Source organism: Coregonus clupeaformis, chromosome 28 (assembly GCF_020615455.1).
Source record: "Coregonus clupeaformis isolate EN_2021a chromosome 28, ASM2061545v1, whole genome shotgun sequence".
NCBI lineage: Eukaryota > Metazoa > Chordata > Actinopteri > Salmoniformes > Salmonidae > Coregonus > Coregonus clupeaformis.
Genome location: NC_059219.1, coordinates 11,596,827 through 11,615,994, shown reverse-complemented (window position 1 = coordinate 11,615,994; position 19,168 = coordinate 11,596,827). Strand labels below are relative to the sequence as shown.

The window sequence follows — 19,168 nt, the reverse complement described above, 5'->3', positions numbered from 1 at the left end:
TCTCTCGATCTCTCTCTCTCTCTCTCTCTCTCTCTCTCTCTCTCTCTCTCTCTCTCTCTCTCTCTCTCTCTCTCTCTCTCTCTCGATCTCTCTCTCTCTCTCTCTCTCTCTCTCTCTCTCTCTCTCTCTCTCTCTCTCTCACTCTCTCTCTCTCTCTCTCTCTCTCTCTCTCTCTCTCTCTCTCTCTCTCTCTCTCTCTCTCTCCACTCTCTCTCTCTTTCTCTCTGTTTGCTGAATTTGTCTTTCAACAACGTCTGCCAATCCAGCTGCTGATGAGAAAGCCTGATTAGTAAATTCTCTCCTTCCCGGGATAGGGGGGTGCATTGTCAAGTTCACCGAAGCAAAACAGAACATCACAGCATCTCAGAGCACATTTCTTCTGTCCTTCCTTTAAACACTTTACATTTTCTGTTCCAGCTGAAATATGTGGGTCCTCTCAAAGTCTTAATCTACCCCCCATACTCCACCAGGCAGGTCTTATGTACTGATACAGTGTCATGTTTGTAGAAGTGAGAGAGAGAGGTTGTCTGGACTTGTGTCTGTCGCAGGTGATTTGGTGCATGTCAGATATCAAAGGATGTTGAAGTTAACGCACCAGGTGGAATCAGTGCAGGCTTTTTCCATTGACATTCCAGTGCAGCAGCCTTAACCAAAGTCATCTAATTTGCTAGCATTCAGAATCAAATGACTTTTCTTTCATGGAGCAAGCTGGAATTCTCTCTCAACAATACAGAACCTAATGAATGGCTGCGAGCTACCGCAAGAATTACAAAATATTTTGTTCTCATTCTACACACAATTTCTACCCGGCCTCCCCCTCTTTTTGTAATAAACATTTGTGTTGATTGTGTACACAAATAATACAAAACAAACACAATGAACTCAAGCACTAGACACAATGAAAACATAAACTCAAGCACTAGACACAATGAAACATGAACTCAAACACTAGACACAATGAAACATGAACTCAAACACTAGACACAATGTAACATGAACTCAAACACTAGACACAATGAAACATGAACTCAAACACTAGACACAATGAAACATGAACTCAAACACTAGACACAATGAAACATGAACTCAAACACTAGACACAATGAAACATGAACTCAAACACTAGACACAATGTAACATGAACTCAAACACTAGACACAATGAAACATGAACTCAAACACTAGACACAATGTAACATGAACTCAAACACTAGACACAATGAAACATGAACTCAAACACTAGACACAATGTAACATGAACTCAAACACTAGACACAATGTAACATGAACTCAAACACTAGACACAATGTAACATGAACAGCTCAGATTAGACTAACTTGAGGAAGAATAGGAACATCCTCTGCATTAACCCATGCTAGACTGACTGTCTGGCTAGTGTATTGTCCCTCTCCTCTAACGTTACCTTACCGACAATGTTGTGTGAATACTCTTCAGAACTGTGTTCTGTTGTTGTCCCAGAGTAGCCTGATACCACCTGTGTTCTGTCGTTGTCCCAGAGTAGCCTGATACCACCTGTGTTCTGTGGTTGTCCCAGAGTAGCCTGATACCACCTGTGTTCTGTGGTTGTCCCAGAGTAGCCTGATACCACCTGTGTTCTGTGGTTGTCCCAGAGTAGCCTGATACCACCTGTGTTCTGTGGTTGTCCCAGAGTAGCCTGATACCACCAGTGTTCTGTGGTTGTCCCAGAGTAGCCTGATACCTCCTGTGTTCTGTTGTTGTCCCAGAGTAGCGTGATACCACCTGTGTTCTGTGGTTGTCCCAGAGTAGCCTTGACACCACCTTTGTTCTGTGGTTGTCCCAGAGTAGCCTGATACACACCTGTGTTCTGTGGTTGTCCCAGAGTCGCCTGATAACCACCTGTGTTCTGTTGTTGTCCCAGAGTAGCCTGATACCACCAGTGTTCTGTGGTTGTCCCAGAGTAGCCTGATACCACCTGTGTTCTGTGGTTGTCCCAGAGTAGCCTGATACCTCCTGTGTTCTGTTGTTGTCCCAGAGTAGCCTGATACCACCTGTGTTCTGTGGTTGTCCAAGAGTAGCCTGATACCACCTGTGTTCTGTGGTTGTCCCAGAGTAGCCTGATACCACCTGTGTTCTGTGGTTGTCCCAGAGTAGCCTGATACCACCTGTGTTCTGTGGTTGTCCCAGAGTAGCCTGATACCACCTGTGTTCTGTGGTTGTCCCAGAGTAGCCTGATACCACCTGTGTTCTGTGGTTGTCCCAGAGTAGCCTGACACCACCTGTGTTCTGTGGTTGTCCCAGAGTAGCCTGATAACACCTGTGTTCTGTGGTTGTCCCAGAGTAGCCTGATACCTCCTGTGTTCTGTGGTTGTCCCAGAGTAGCCTGATACCACCTGTGTTCTGTGGTTGTCCCAGAGTAGCCTGATACCTCCTGTGTTCTGTGGTTGTCCCAGAGTAGCCTGATACCACCTGTGTTCTGTGGTTGTCCCAGAGTAGCGTGATACCACCTGTGTTCTGTGGTTGTCCCAGAGTAGCCTGATACCTCCTGTGTTCTGTGGCTCGAGCCCTTACCACCTGTGTTCTGTGGTTGTCCCAGAGTAGCCTGATACCACCTGTGTTCTGTTGCTGTCCCAGAGTAGCCTGCTACCACCTGTGTTCTGTGGTTGTCCCAGAGTAGCCTGATACCACCTGTGTTCTGTGGCTGTCCCAGAGTAGCTTGATACCTCCTGTGTTCTGTGGCTGTCCCAGAGTAGCCTGATTCCACCTGTGTTCTGTGGCTGTCCCAGAGTAGCCTGATACCACCTGTGTTATGTGGTTGTCCCAGAGTAGCGTGATACCACCTGTGTTCTGTGGTTGTCCCAGAGTAGCCTGATACCACCTGTGTTCTGTGGCTGTCCCAGAGTAGCCTGATACCACCTGTGTTCTGTTGTTGTCCCAGAGTAGCCTGATACCACCTGTGTTCTGTGGTTGTCCCAGAGTAGCCTGATACCACCTGTGTTCTGTGGTTGTCCCAGAGTAGCCTGATACCACCTGTGTTCTGTGGTTGTCCCAGAGTAGCCTGATACCACATGTGTTCTGTTGTTGTCCCAGAGTAGCCTGACACCACCTGTGTTCTGTGGTTGTCCCAGAGTAGCCTGATACCACCTGTGTTTTGTGGCTGTCCCAGAGTAGCCTGATACCACCTGTGTTCTGTGGTTGTCCCAGAGTAGCCTGATACCACCTGTGTTCTGTTGTCCCAGAGTAGCCTGATACCACCTGTGTTCTGTGGTTGTCCCAGAGTAGCCTGATACCACCTGTGTTCTGTGGCTGTCCCAGAGTAGCCTGATACCACCTGTGTTCTGTGGTTGTCCCAGAGTAGCCTTATACCACCTGTGTTCCGTGGCTGTCCCAGAGTAGCCTGATTCCTCCTGTGGCTGTCCCAGAGTAGCCTGATACCACCTGTGTTCTGTGGCTGTCCAAGAGTAGCCTGATTCCTCCTGTGGCTGTCCCAGAGTAGCCTGATACCACCTGTGTTCTGTGGCTGTCCCAGAGTAGCCTGATACCTCCAGTGTTCTGTGGTTGTCCCAGAGTAGCCTGATACCACCTGTGTTCTGTGGTTGTCCCAGAGTAGTGTGATACCACCTGTGTTCTGTGGTTGTCCCAGAGTAGCCTGATACCTCCTGTGTTCTGTGGTTGTCCCAGAGTAGCCTGATACCTCCTGTGTTCTGTGGCTGTCCCAGAGTAGCCTGATACCACCTGTGTTCTGTGGTTGTCCCAGAGTAGTGTGATACCACCTGTGTTCTGTGGTTGTCCCAGAGTAGCCTGATACCACCTGTGTTCTGTGGTTGTCCCAGAGTAGCCTGATACCACCTGTGTTCTGTGGTTGTCCCAGAGTAGCCTGATACCACCTGTGTTCTGTTGTTGTCCCAGAGTAGCCTGATACCACCTGTGTTCTGTTGTTGTCCCAGAGCACATTTACATTTTACATTTTAGTCATTTAGCAGACGCTCTTATCCAGAGCGACTTACAGGAGCAATTAGGGTTAAGTGCCTTGCTCAAGGGCACCGACAGATTTTTCACCTAGTCGGCTCGGGGATAAGAACCAGCGACCTTTCGGTTACTGGCACAACGCTCTTAACCACTAAGCTACCTGCCTGATACCACCTGTGTTCTGTGGTTGTCCCAGAGTAGCCTGATACCACCTGTGTTCTGTGGCTCTCCCAGAGTAGCCTGATACCACCTGTGTTCTGTGGTTGTCCCAGAGTAGCCTGATTCCACCTGTGTTCTGTGGCTGTCCCAGAGTAGCCTGATACCACCTGTGTTCTGTGGTTGTCCCAGAGTAGCCTGATACCACCTGTGTTCTGTTGTTGTCCCAGAGTAGCCTGACACCACCTGTGTTCTGTTGTTGTCCCAGAGTAGCCTGATTCCACCTGTGTTCTGTGGTTGTCCCAGAGTAGCCTGATTCCACCTGTGTTCTGTGGCTGTCCCAGAGTAGCCTGATACCACCTGTGTTCTGTTGTTGTCCCAGAGTAGCCTGATACCACCTGTGTTCTGTGGTTGTCCCAGAGTAGCCTGATACCACCTGTGTTCTGTGGTTGTCCCAGAGTAGCCTGATTCCACCTGTGTTCTGTGGTTGTCCCAGAGTAGCCTGATTCCACCTGTGTTCTGTGGCTGTCCCAGAGTAGCCTGATACCACCTGTGTTCTTTGGTTGTCCCAGAGTAGCCTGATACCACCTGTGTTCTGTTGTTGTCCCAGAGTAGCCTGATACCACCTGTGTTCTGTGGCTGTCCCAGAGTAGCCTGATTCCACCTGTGTTCTGTGGTTGTCCCAGAGTAGCCTGATTCCACCTGTGTTCTGTGGCTGTCCCAGAGTAGCCTGATACCACCTGTGTTCTGTTGTTGTCCCAGAGTAGCCTGATACCACCTGTGTTCTGTGGTTGTCCCAGAGTAGCCTGATACCACCTGTGTTCTGTGGTTGTCCCAGAGTAGCCTGATTCCACCTGTGTTCTGTGGTTGTCCCAGAGTAGCCTGATTCCACCTGTGTTCTGTGGCTGTCCCAGAGTAGCCTGATACCACCTGTGTTCTTTGGTTGTCCCAGAGTAGCCTGATACCACCTGTGTTCTGTTGTTGTCCCAGAGTAGCCTGATACCACCTGTGTTCTGTTGTTGTCCCAGAGTAGCCTGATTCCACCTGTGTTCTGTGGTTGTCCCAGAGTAGCCTGATTCCACCTGTGTTCTGTGGCTGTCCCAGAGTAGCCTGATACCACCTGTGTTCTGTTGTTGTCCCAGAGTAGCCTGATACCACCTGTGTTCTGTGGCTGTCCCAGAGTATCCTCTTACCCCCTTCCATGGAGCCATGATCCATAGGTAGAAATGTGTACAGTGAAATGTTCATGTTCTATACACAACCCTTCCCTCTCTCCTTCCAGAGTCGAGGACCAGGGCGTCCATCGCGGTGTCCTCCTTTGACCACTCTACACCCTTTAAGCGGCCTCACTCCACCATCTCCAACAGTAGCACCTCCTCTTCCTCCTCCCAGTCCTCCTCCTCACTGCTGGGCTCCCTCAACCTGCACCTGTACCCCTCGCCTGCCCACCAGCACCCCCACGCCCTGAGCAGCGTACCCTCCTTCAGCCACTGGCCCTACGACTGCATTGAGGAGGACGAGCTGGAGCAGGACACTGGCAGCCAGCCTTCTATGAGTGAGTGACAGGCAGGCATCCCCTAACAGGTATCCATGTCTGAGTCCCAAATGACACCCTATTCTCTATATAGTGCACTACTTTTGACCAGAGCCCTGTAAGTCCTGGTCAACCGTAGTGCACTATATAGGGGATAGGGTGCCATTTGGTACGCATCCCATGTCCTCGGCCTAAAGTGTCTTACTGTCCCTAACACATTACTAAGGATGTCTTGTTCCTCTCTGTCCCCCTGAAAGTGTCCCTGAACTAAATGACTACCTTATCTTCTCTGTGTTGTCCAACAGTCACAGAGAGCTCGGGGGAGACGTCGTCCCGGTGTACCTCCAGTGACAGTGTGACGGGGCTGAGCAGCCTCGCCCTCCCCATCCCAGGCCACGGCCGCCCCAACATCATCATCGGCACCTTCCCCAGCGACTCCACTTCCTCCTTCCTGTGTTCGTCCACGCCTCTCGGCTCCTCCCACCCTCAGATGGCCCCTCCCCCAGCTTCGTTCCCTAAGGACCAGGACCTCCAAGCCCAGGGCAGCATCTTCATCACAGCAGTGAGTAGAATGGTTGTTTTTACACATAATACTGACCTAATGTAGACACATTTAAAGTAGCTAATAATGAAATCATTTCAAATACTTAATCTGTGCTTGATTGAGCATACTAAATATGTGCTTGATTGATTTTGCCTGCCTTAATGGATCAATAGAATAGTCCCAAGCACTTCAGGCAGGCTAGAGCAAACGCTCAAAGTCATTAAAAGATTTCAAATAGTATTTGAACCCAGGTCTGATCGGTAGATAATAGCTCTGTTCTTGCGCTGATTGCTGAATACTCTCAGTTGAAGTGAAGTATCTTCTGAAGGTTTTTATACACTGGGGCATGAATGATTCTGTTTATTCAGAGGTTTGCTAACCCACCCACTATCTGTCATCCAACATCATCCTGTCCAATCAATCATGTCATTCCAGTGGAGTGAACAGTGAACTTTGCAGCCATTGGCTCTCCCTGGTTTCTCTCTCACAACCATTTTGTGTGTTGCTTTTGTTTTTGCCAGAGCAAGACCTCTCATATTACAACAGGCCTCTCTACAGTGGTCTGACTCACAGAGAGAGAGGGCTTTTTAGCTCAGTAAGTCATTGGGTCTGGCCAGAGTGAGCGTGGTCTGTGTCGTGTTCTGTTTGGTTCACAGCCTCGTTAACAACTGTGGGGATCTCCCTCCGTCTGTTCCCTGAATACTAATCTGTGTGCAAACATGCTTGTGTGTGTGTGTGTGTGTGTGTGTGTGTGTGTGTGTGTGTGTGTGTGTGTGTGTGTGTGTGTGTGTGTGTGTGTGTGTGTGTGTCTGTGTGTGTGTGTGTGTGTGTGCATGGATGCATGACAGTGTCCTGCTGGGGTTAAATGGCTGGTGTGTCGGGCCAGGAGTTTCCCCTGATCATGTGACCTGACTAGTTAACACTCTGGGTCCTAGTGATAGATGATTTGTTGTGTCAAGCTTTTGGGTTCTCTGGTCCGTCTCATGTCTCATGTCTCACGTCTCATGCGCCTCTGTGTCCTTCTGGCATGCGTGGTATACCATGTTACATAGCTATATGTTTGTTTTGCTTTTGTTGGAGTTGTTGATGCACCTTCATATGTTAAAAGGTTCACTTGCTGTTCATACAGTACCTTAGCTCAGCCGCTAGGAGGCAGCAGATCCTTTGTGATGGGTGCAGACATCTGTTGTAATATAAGGTTATGACATTGTAATCATCTACCCTTATGGTCATAAGATGTAGATGGAGGCTGATCAGTAGATTTACTGTCTAAATGTTAGACAATAATGTCAAATAAACCTTTCTCTAGCTCAGTAGTACCAGACAGTTGGGGGTGGACGTTGGCAAATTGATAGTTTGTAAATACTTTTTATTAACCCTGTCAATGTGTCTTCTTCTTCTTCTAGCTGTGAGGCCACTGCACTGAGAACTGGTGTTACAGAGGATCAGTAAGGACTTGTGAGTGAGGAAGCTATACTGTTAAGCATGCACAGTGACGCCTGTAACACTGGGCACTCTACTGTGTCTCTACTGGACTCTACTGTGTCTCTACTGGACTCTACTGTTTCTCTACTGCTCTCTACTGGACTCTACTGTGTCTCTACTGGTCTCTAGTGAATTCTACTGTGTCTCTACTGGACTCTACTGGACTCTACTGGTCTCTACTGGACTCTACTGTGTCTCTACTGCTCTCTACTGGACTCTACTGTGTCTCTACTGGACTCTACTGGACTCTACTGTGTCTCTACTGGACTCTACTGTGTCTCTACTGTGTCTCTACTGGACTCTACTGGACTCTACTGGTCTCTACTGGACTCTACTGGACTCTACTGGATTCTACTGTGTCTCTACTGGACTCTACTGTGTCTCTACTGGACTACTGGTCTCTACTGGACTCTACTGGTCTCTACTGGTCTCTACTGGACTCTACTGGACTCTACTGGATTCTACTGTGTCTCTACTGGACTCTACTGTGTCTCTACTGGACTACTGGTCTCTACTGGACTCTACTGGTCTCTACTGGTCTCTACTGGTCTCTACTGGTCTCTACTGTGTCTCTACTGCTCTCTACTGGACTCTACTGTGTCTCTACTGGACTCTACTGGACTCTACTGTGTCTCTACTGGACTCTACTGTGTCTCTACTGTGTCTCTACTGGACTCTACTGGACTCTACTGGACTCTACTGGATTCTACTGTGTCTCTACTGGACTCTACTGTGTCTCTACTGGACTACTGGTCTCTACTGGACTCTACTGGTCTCTACTGGTCTCTACTGGTCTCTACTGTGTCTCTACTGCTCTCTACTGGACTCTACTGTGTCTCTACTGGACTCTACTGGACTCTACTGTGTCTCTACTGGACTCTACTGTGTCTCTACTGGTCTCTACTGGACTCTACTGTGTCTCTACTGTGTCTCTACTGGTCTCTACTGGTCTCTACTGGTCTCTACTGTGTCTCTACTGCTCTCTACTAGACTCTACTGTGTCTCTACTGGACTCTACTGTGTCTCTACTGTGTCTCTACTGGACTCTACTGGACTCTACTGGATTCTACTGTGTCTCTACTGGACTCTACTGTGTCTCTACTGGACTACTGGTCTCTACTGGACTCTACTGGTCTCTACTGGTCTTTACTGGACTCTACTGGACTCTACTGGATTCTACTGTGTCTCTACTGGATTCTACTGTGTCTCTACTGGACTCTACTGGATTCTACTGTGTCTCTACTGGACTCTACTGGTCTCTACTGGACTCTACTGGACTCTACTGTGTCTATACTGGTCTCTACTGGACTCTACTGGACTATACTGGTCTCTACTGGTCTCTACTGCACTCCACTGGACTCTACTGTGTCTCTACTGACCACTCTGACAGCAACAGACACACAACAGACCACTCTGGCAGCAACAGACACACAACAGACCACTCTGACAACAACAGACACACGACAGACACTCACAGCAGAGACTGATGGCCTTCGGCATTTCATAACGATGTATTGAAAATGTGACATTGCTATGTATGCAGTACTTAAAGAAATAGTTTCACAAATGCTGGTACGTCATGTTCTGACTGTATATGTGTTTTAATGAACTAGATATGTATCACTGTTTATAATGGAGATGAGTTGTTGTTTTATTATGTTTTATTCAAGGAAGCAAACACATGGAACCCAGCAGACAGCCAGACAGACGCTTGTGGTGATTCACTACCAGCTATTCTGTTGATTAAAGCCTCGATCACACCGACAGCGTCATTTGCATTTTGGTACACCAGAAGTACATTCATTTCCAATGGAACGCTGCGTTTGCCTTGCAGCATTGCGTTGCAGAGGCAGTTGCAGTGCGTTCTGTGTGGTGCGTATGTTGGATTTATCGAACGTATGCGTCAAACTGTATGCGTAGACGGCTTGACAGAAACGGTAGCAGAAGGTGAATGTTGAACCTTTGTTGCACACATATCCAGATGATGCTGCGTAACATTTTGCGCAATGACGCTGTCGGTGTGATCGAGGCGACAGAACAAGCAACATCTCCCTGTCTCTCTGGCTTTTCTTATCATTACCAGTACTATGTGTCTCTCTGTACAGAGTATTAAACATCATATTAAAAAGCACTTTGATTTTTAGCACCACAACTACATTTGACATGATATTACTTCAGCTTTTTCCCAATGCATAATATGACAATTATTTTTACTCAACCAACAATTACACTGTTTCAAGCAAGCAAGGCGAAGCACTCTCTCCGGATAATAGAGTATCCATGTGAATGTATCAGTTGGAAACAACAAAATCGGGGCTTTGTTTCTAAATGTCTCTGTTTCAAACTGTCAACAGGTAGACCTGAGCTATGTACTGATGCTGACACCCTTTACAGTTAGCACCTAAACTACTCATAGAAACACTCTTATCATTAACCACGAACAGACCCCTGCACACACACACTGAGATAGATAGGATCACACAGGAAGAACTAATACTGGTTAAAATAGGGAACAAAGGACCGAGGAAGAAATGGTAATGAAGAATGGTTGCCTCGACGCCTCAGAGAACACAACATGGCCGCGTTCCAAATGGCACCCTATTCCCTACATATTTTTTGTGCACTACCCTGCCCTGGTCAAAAGCAATGCACTAAATAGGGTGCCATTTGGGACGGGTTCTAGTTTTGACCACAAGACTGTTGTTCTCAGTCTGAGTGGAGCATGTAGCTACACAGTGTGTGTTTGTGTGTGGCTACGCAGCAGAGTCAGACCACAACCACACAGACAGGACTCGCAGCAGGCAGGCAGGCAGGCAGGCAGGCAGGCAGGCAGGCAGGCAGGCAGGGAGGCAATCACCGAGGTTGAGACAGTACTCTAAAAACCCACAGATAGGCGTCGGGGCATCTAAAAATGAAGTCCCTTTTTGAGGACTCATCACTAGCGTACATAGGCTGGATAGTGGGTAAAGAAATCTGAGGCTGCTGTACTTTCTCATACATTGGGGCACATACTGATGGTCTAAGCTAAACAGTTGCTGGGTTTTTAGAGTACTCTCTGTCTTGGAAATACGGATGATGGTTAATTTACAATCAAGTAGAGACTACATTATAATAATAACTCCCTTCACTACGGCCCTGCCCTTTGACACAACATATCTTCCCCCATTGACATACTCTCTCACTATCAAAAATGTTTAAAAAATCCCTTTATATTTGGATGTGGACGTCCATGTATAGTTGGCAGACAGATAACAGCTCACAGTGAATGGCTGCGTTTCATTCCCCGGATCCAGAAGGAGAGGACAGCAGAGAGGGTCACCTCCAAAACCAACACACAGAGCATCAGCATCTCCAGCTGTTACAGAAACACAACGGCTCATAGTCAAACAAATAGAAGAAGAAAACATGTCAGACAATCAAACATGGGTCCCAAATGGTGCCCTATTCCAGTATGGGAAAAAAAGCTTTTATAACTAATAACCTTCAGATGATGGTCAACATTGGGATTCCAGGAAGTTATGGCCAAGTCAACGCATATCAACAGTCCTCCAACTACTGCTACGACCATGCAGCCAATGTTGACACACAGGCAGACCTATAGGTTCATAAGACAGAGCGTTACACGGATCCTCCACTAACGGCTACTGTGTGTTAAAATGAAATGAAACTCATCAAAGCCTCCCAAGGATTCAATCAAGGTTTGTATTACATCTAGTCTAATATAAACATGAATATCAGAACAGTCAATGTATTAACACATTTTTGAAATCTTTAATCAATTAAAACGTTTAACTTTTAATTTGTGATTTTGTCTGTATTCCTATGGACAGTATACTGTGTAAGGTTTTTCTAATCTAACTAATCTATTGTAATCTAATCTACCCAGGGGGCAACACTGGTTCCAATGCAGTGATTATGACGTTAATCTGGTTATAGTTCAATCTGTGTTGTAGTTCAATCTGTGTTGTAGTTCAATCTGTGTTGTAGTTCAATCTGTGTTGCCCGCTGGGTATTTTCTGCATTGCGATCATTTGACTCACAGGTACAACTATTGACTCACAGGTAAAACTATTGACTCACAGGTAAAACTATTGACTCACAGGTAATAGTCTGGGGAATTTGAACAACAGGTTGGATAACAACCCAGCGATGAAGAACTGAGGAGAGAGAGGAGAGAGAGAGAGAAAAGATTACATTTAAAGTTCTTCACGTTGACAGTAATTATCAATAGGTTTTATAAGCGGTGATTAATCATTATTTTACCATTGCTTTATTAACAGAATTTTGGGTGAACAGAGTTTTTTACTAATTGATTTTACTTAATTGCTGAAATTAAAATTTAGTGATAGTTACATGATCAGTATATTATACACTGAAATAAGAATATGAGTTTCAGAATTTAATGTAAAACATGTTCACCCTTAAATATCAACCCTTCAGTCAGTGCTATTGAATTGTGGGTAAAAACAATATATGCATCCAACAAGCTGTGAATTTGACCCCAGAGTAGTACTCTTGAAAACCTTCATCAGAAGACTTGCAGTATTTCCAAAGTGGTCCTCGACATTAAAACTAATCACATGTAATGACTAAAAGACAACCCTGCCACTACTTACTAATAGTCCAGTGAAGGGTGCGACTCTGAACATGGTTAAAAGGGACAGGCTTGCCTCCCGAGTTGCAGCAAACACAACTCCTACTGCAACACTTAGTAGACCGCACATCATCTGCAAAGACTGGGGCAAACACAAACCCTCACAAATAAACCATTGAAAATTATCATCCATAAATGTATTTTCTATTAAATGCATTTGTGTGCTACTAGAAGCAAGACCACTCTAACTAAACATACACACATTTTGCTTTGTTTTATCTCTATCCTGAATTATATAGCTAACTGTTACACAGTCCTGTCATGTATTTAGATAGTTAACTGGTACACAGTGCTGTCATATATTTATATAGTTAACTGGTACACAGTCCTGTCATATATTTATATAGTTAACTGGTACACAGTCCTGTCATATATTTATAAATAATAAAAATAATTTATATACAGTACCAGTCAAAAGTTTGGACACACCTACTCATTTCAGGGTTTTTCCTTATTTTTACTATTTTCTACATTGTAGAATAATAGTGAAGACATCAAAACTATGAAATAACACATATGGAATCATGTAGTAACCAAAAAAGTGTTAAACAAATCCAAATATATTTTATGTTTGAGATTCTTCAAATAGCCACCATAAGGTATTGATGCCTTGATGACAGCTTTGCACACTCTTGGCATTCTCTCAACCAGCTTCATGAGGTAGTCACCTGGAATGCATTTCAATTAACAGGTGTGCCTTGTTAAAAGTTAATTTGTGAAATGTATTTCCTTTTTTAATACCGTTTGAGCCAATCAGTTGTGTTGTGACAAGGTATGGGCGGTATACAGAAGATAGCCCCCTATAGAAGAACAGCTCAAATAAGCAAAGAGAAACGACAGTCCATCATTACTTTAAGACGTATTATACACTGTGAGGTTTAAATACCTTATTATGTAAGTCATGTATTATACACTGTGAGGTTTAAATACATGTATATATATGACAGGACTGTGTACCAGTTAACTATATAAATATATGACAGGACTGTGTACCAGTTAACTATATAAAGATATGTTACACAGTGCTGTCATATATTTATTTAGTTAACTGGTACACAGTCCTGTCATATATTTATATAGTTAACTGGTACACATTTACATTTGGGTCTGGTAGTTATTTATGAATTGACATTTAATGATGAAGGATGCTCTGAAATAGGGAAGAGAATTTCAGTGAAAATGTTTCATGTAAACAGTGTCATTACATCTCTTTCCTGCTCACAGTGTATAATACATGACTTACATGATAAGGTATTTAAACCTCACAGTGTATAATACATGACTTACATGATAAGGTATTTAAACTTCACAGTGTATAATACATGACTTACATGATAAGGTATTTAAACCTCACAGTGTATAATACATGACTTACATGATAAGGTATTTAAACTTCACAGTGTATAATACATGACTTACATGATAAGGTATTTAAACCTCATAGTGTATAATACATGACTTACATGATAATGTATTTACATTTCACAGTGTATAATACATGACTTACATGATAAGGTATTTAAACCTCACAGTGTATAATACATGACTTACATGATAAGGTATTTAAACCTCACAGTGTATAATACATGACTTACATGATAAGGTATTTAAACTTCACAGTGTATAATACATGACTTACATGATAAGGTATTTAAACCTCATAGTGTATAATACATGACTTACATGATAATGTATTTACATTTCACAGTGTATAATACATGACTTACATGATAAGGTATTTAAACCTCACAGTGTATAATACATGACTTACATGATAAGGTATTTAAACCTCACAGTGTATAATACATGACTTACATGATAAGGTATTTAAACCTCACAGTGTATAATACATGACTTACATAATAAGGTATTTAAATATCACAGTGTGTAATACATGACTTACATGATAAGGTATTTAAACCTCACAGTGTATAATACATGACTTACATGATAAGGTATTTAAACTTCACAGTGTATAATACATGACTTACATGATAAGGTATTTAAATATCACAGTGTATAATACATTACTTACATGATAAGGTATTTAAACCTCACAGTGTATAATACATGACTTACATGATAATGTATTTACATTTCACAGTGTATAATACATGACTTACATGATAAGGTATTTAAACCTCATAGTGTATAATACATTACTTTTTTATTTAATATTTTTTTTTGGGGGGGGGATGGATCAGCTTAATATTGCAGATAGATTGTATCTTCTATCAATGTAATTGTCTGCATCACTTCCAATCCCCCATGTTTTTTTGTTTTTTTTTTATATATATACCCCCCTTTATTACTTTTCAACCCCACCATCCTTTCCCTACTTGGAGTAAATTAGTGAACAACAATGCCCAGGCCTCTACTTCCGGTCTATAATTACTATCTACACCTTATGGACAGAGTTAATTTTACAATAATTATATTATATATATATATATATATATATATATTATTATTATTATTTTTGCTCCTGAACTTCTTCTACTCTCAACCTCTCCGATCATTTTCATGATGTCCATCCGGTTTGCTTCTATATGCCATATCTTTCTAACTGTGCTCTTTCCCAAAAGCTCCCAACATACAACATATATACTTATTATGGACACAGTATGCTTACATTATTAGATATCTTTGTTATTATTTGTTGTTATTTGTTATTAGTCCCATCCTTCAACTCTATTCAATACCTCCCATCTATCTCTTAACACCATCCATATAGGATTTCTATTTGCCATATATATTTCAACCGTACTGTGATGTTTTACAAAAGTTCTGAACCTTTCTATTCTCATTGCTTCTACAGATTGTGAATTAAAAATAAACATTTTTGCTAAAAGTATTATTATATTATTGATTGATTGACTATGACTTTTCAGATCACCCAGTAATGCTATCTGCAAGGTTAGTTCCAGGTAAATATTGCAATCCTTTAGCCATTCCTGGACCTGTGTCCAAAAACAAGCTACAAATGGACAGAACCAAAACAAATGATCTAATGATTCTGTCTCTTCACAGCAAAATCTGCAGAGCTGGGAAGATTGTATCCCCCATATAAATAACATTATATTGGTAGCAAGAATTTTATATAATAATTTAAAGTGTCGTTTTGCGTGTCAGTTCATAAACACTATGCCATGGGATCGGTACGTCAAAGATCTCTTCCCAACTATTTTGCAATCTATATGGGACGGCTGTCAATCCTTTGGTCCTTAAGTGAAACTGATATACTTTTTTATTTATCACAGTTTTCCTTAACCAATTATGTTCTTTAATGCACAGCCGACAGACAAGTTCCTTACTTTCTCCCCCTTCCACTTTCCTCTTCCACTTTTGCGGTAAGGCTGCAATTATTTGGTTGTAATTTTGGGTAGAGCAGACATTTCCATATGTTTTTGTTAGCTGCATGTGTGACATAACCCCACCAGTCCTACCGATGATATCATTTACGAAGATTATACCTTTTTTAAACATTCTGTCAAAAAATAAAGGTTTTTTGTCAATTAGTATATTTGAATTTAACCACAATATTTGTTGCATTATTTGTTCTGTCGTTTCTGGAGGATTAAATTGAAATTGCAACCAACTTTCTATGGCTTGTTTTAGAAATAGTGACATTTGGGAGATTATTTCCTTTTCAAATAACTGAAAGTGAGAGGTTGTAATCTGAATAAAGGGAAAAAGGCCTTTCTTGAACATTGGGTGAGACAATCTTACTAATTTGCTTGAGAACCAGTTCGGATTTAAGTATAACTTTTGTATGACTGAAGCTTTTAGTGATAGGTCTAACGCTTTAATATTTAATAATTTCTGTCCTCCGAATTCATATTCATTATATAAATATGCTCTTTTAATTTTGTCTGGCTTGCCGTTCCAAATAAAATTGAATATTTTTTCTCATATAATTTAAAAAACTGTTCGCTAGGCGTCGGCAAGACCATAAGCAAATAGGTAAACTGGGATAATACTAAAGAGTTAATCAGGGTGATTTTTCCACAAATTGACAGGTATTTTCCTTTCCATGGTAGTAAGATCTTATCTATTTTTGCTAACTTTCTATTAAAATGTATTGAAGTGAGATCATTTATTTCCGTTGGGATATGTATTCCGAGTATATCCACATCACCATCAGACCATTTTATTGGTAAACTACATGGTAATGTAAAAATTCTATTTTTTAGTGATCCAATACGTAATATAGTACATTTATCATAATTTGGTTGTAATCCAGAGAGGTTAGAAAATGTATCTAGATCCTCTATGAGGCTGTGGAGGGATTCTAGTTGTGGATTTAAAAGAAAACATGAATCATCAGCGTACAATGACACCTTTGTTTTTAAACCCTGTATTTCTAATCCTCTGATATTATTATTGGATCTGATTTTAATAGCTAACATCTCAATGGCCACAATAAATAGATATGCCGATAGTGGACAACCTTGTTTCACTCCTCTTGACAGTTTAAAACTTTCTGAGAAATAGCCATTATTTACTATTTTACACCTAGGGTTACTATACATGATTTTGACCCATTTTATAAGAGATTCTCCAAAATTGAAATGCTCCAGGCATTTATATATAAACCCCAGTCGAACTTTATCAAATGCCTTTTCGAAGTCTGCTATGAATAGCAGGCCTGGTTTCCCATATTTTCCATAGTGTTCTATTGTTTCCAATACTTGCCTTATATTATCTCCAATGTATCTTCCATGTAAAAAACCTGTCTGATTAGAATGAATAATATCCGACAATACCTTTTTAATTCTATGCGCTATACATTTTGCTAGGATTTTTGCATCACAACACTGAAGTGTAAGGGGCCTCCAATTTTGTAAATGGACTGGATCTTTATATTTTCCACTTGTATCCTGTTTCAGTAATAATGAGATCAGACCTTCTTCTTGAGTGTCAGATAATCTACCATTTACATAGGAGTGGTTAAAATATGCTAATAACGGTCCTCTTAGTATATCAAAAAAGGTTTGGTATACCTCGACTGGTATGCCATCCAACCCTGGAGTTTTCCCGGACTTAAAGTCTTTAATTGCATCCAGAAGTTCCTCCTCTGTAATTTCACCTTCACATGAGTCTTTCTGTGTGGCTGTTAATTTAACATTATCAATAGAAAAAAAATCTCTACAGTTAGCTTCAGTTAGAGGAGATGGAGGCGACTGAAAAGAAAACATATGCTTAAAGTACTTTGTTTCTTCCTTCAAAATATCATTTGGTGAATTATGGGTGACTCCGTCAATTGTAACCAGTTTCATTAAGTTCTTTTTGGTAGCATTCCTATGTTGAAGATTAAAAAAAGAATTTTGTGCATTTTTCCCCATATTCCATCCAGTTTGCTTTATTTTTATAATATATTACACTTGATCTTTCTTGAATAAGTTTCTCCATTTCTTTTTGTTTTTCCTCTAATTTATTCTGAGCCTCTATGTTACAGTTTTATTGCCATCTATCTGTTCTGTTAGACTTTCTATTTCCTTTCTTAGTATAAACTATTTTGACCTAAATTGCTTTTATAATACATGACTTACATGATAAGGTATTTAAACCTCATAGTGTATAATACATGAATTACATGATAAGGTATTTAAATCTCACACAGGTCCAAACTATGGAGCCTAAACTATGCAAGAACTTGAGATCGGCATTCATACATGCCAGGAACCATGAGAACTCATGAGACAGTATACATTCTATTAAAATAAAAACATGTGGTTAACAGTTCCCCATTCAAAAAATACTTTCGTACTTCTCTCATGAACAGGCATACTAATAGCTGCATTAGTTCCTCTTATAAATTCCCCTCACTGTGCATGTCCACTTAACATATAACAGAGATACTGTAAAGGCTCATCTCTGAGTCTTACCAATAGACATAGCTAGAGGAAGTAGTGGTGCTGAGGGTGCTGCAGTACACCCTGAAAATGGTAACAAAAAATATACATTAATAAAAAATTAATATATATATATATTTTTTTAAATATCAGAGAAGTAGTGCACTGGGCCTTTACTACTCCCATAGTCGGCAAAAAAGTGGCAGCACCCCCACCCCCAAAACTACTTCCTGTGGCTATGCCCATATATAAAGAGCAGTATAATATGGTATTATATAGAGCTGTTAGTATCTATGCTCTTACCCCCAACACTGCAGGCTGCTTCAGTAACAGGTCATGGAGGGGTCCTTTGGGAGCAGGCATTAGTTCAGCGGCTTGGTAATACTTGATCAGTGCTTCTCCTCTCTGGTCCCCGGCCTCCTCATACTCCTGCTCCTCAGCCTCAGCCTCAGCCTCAGCCTCAGCCTCAGGACCCAGGATGTCCATAGGGATGTCTGCACAAGCCATGACGTCTCAGTCACAATACCTGTGGGAATATGATGTTGTTTCACTGATGAGTATACACTTCTGAAATTGTAATGCAATCATAACAATGTGAAATATATATATATACCCTTCGTCTATATGTTGAATTGCAAAAATCATAACAATCATCATCCAATGTATTATTGTCCAAAATAGTCTTCATCATGATTTTATCTCCTAAATTCATCATCATCATCATCCTATCAACACAATCATTATAAATCATTATAGTCTACATTTATCTTGAAACTGTTGTGAGAGAAGTCCGAGAGTTTCTCACCAACCTTTACATATAGGATCATTAACATAAAATATTGACAACTACATTCATATGATAAACATTTACATTAAAACGATCACTATTATTATATTGACATTTCTCACATTCACACTCACCAGCGTTTACTTAATGCTCGTATTGTTGTCCCTAAAAAATATACGCTTGACGTGCCTTCTTCAGCATCACTG

General features: G+C 41.8%; 2 protein-coding genes across 2 annotated transcripts in view; one reads left to right on the top strand and one right to left on the bottom strand.

The window, feature by feature from the left end:
- LOC121556917 (pleckstrin homology domain-containing family G member 4B-like) overlaps positions 1-7,763 on the top strand; it is a 66,194-nt gene extending 58,431 nt beyond the window's left edge. Inside the window, 3 exon segments of the mRNA XM_041870801.2 lie at positions 5,386-5,658; positions 5,943-6,199; positions 7,588-7,763. Of these exon segments, the coding sequence (XP_041726735.2) occupies positions 5,386-5,658; positions 5,943-6,199; positions 7,588-7,593 (536 nt within the window). The 3' untranslated portion in view covers positions 7,594-7,763.
- A 2,710-nt stretch (positions 7,764-10,473) lies between these two features.
- Positions 10,474-18,690, bottom strand: si:ch211-269k10.4 (uncharacterized protein LOC100150242 homolog). The gene is made up of 5 exons (XM_041870804.2): positions 18,479-18,690; positions 12,283-12,402; positions 11,767-11,823; positions 11,148-11,261; positions 10,474-11,021 (listed from the first exon to the last, which is right to left on the bottom strand). Exons 1-5 carry the CDS (start codon positions 18,680-18,682, stop codon positions 10,923-10,925), a joined length of 594 nt encoding a protein of 197 aa, XP_041726738.1. The 5' UTR covers positions 18,683-18,690; the 3' UTR covers positions 10,474-10,922.
- Between the last annotated feature and the right edge of the window lie 478 nt (positions 18,691-19,168).

Bases quoted from the DNA above. Each gene is read 5' to 3' on its own strand.
- si:ch211-269k10.4 (XM_041870804.2), bottom strand. From the start codon at position 18,682: ATGGCTTGTGCAGACATCCCTATGGACATCCTGGGTCCTGAGGCTGAG. The intron at 11,824-12,282 runs GTAAGTAGTGGC...CTCTCTCCTCAG, and splicing joins CACCCTTCACTGGACTATTA to TTCTTCATCGCTGGGTTGTT. The intron at 11,022-11,147 runs GTTATTAGTTAT...TTTCTGTAACAG, and splicing joins ATGTTGACCATCATCTGAAG to CTGGAGATGCTGATGCTCTG.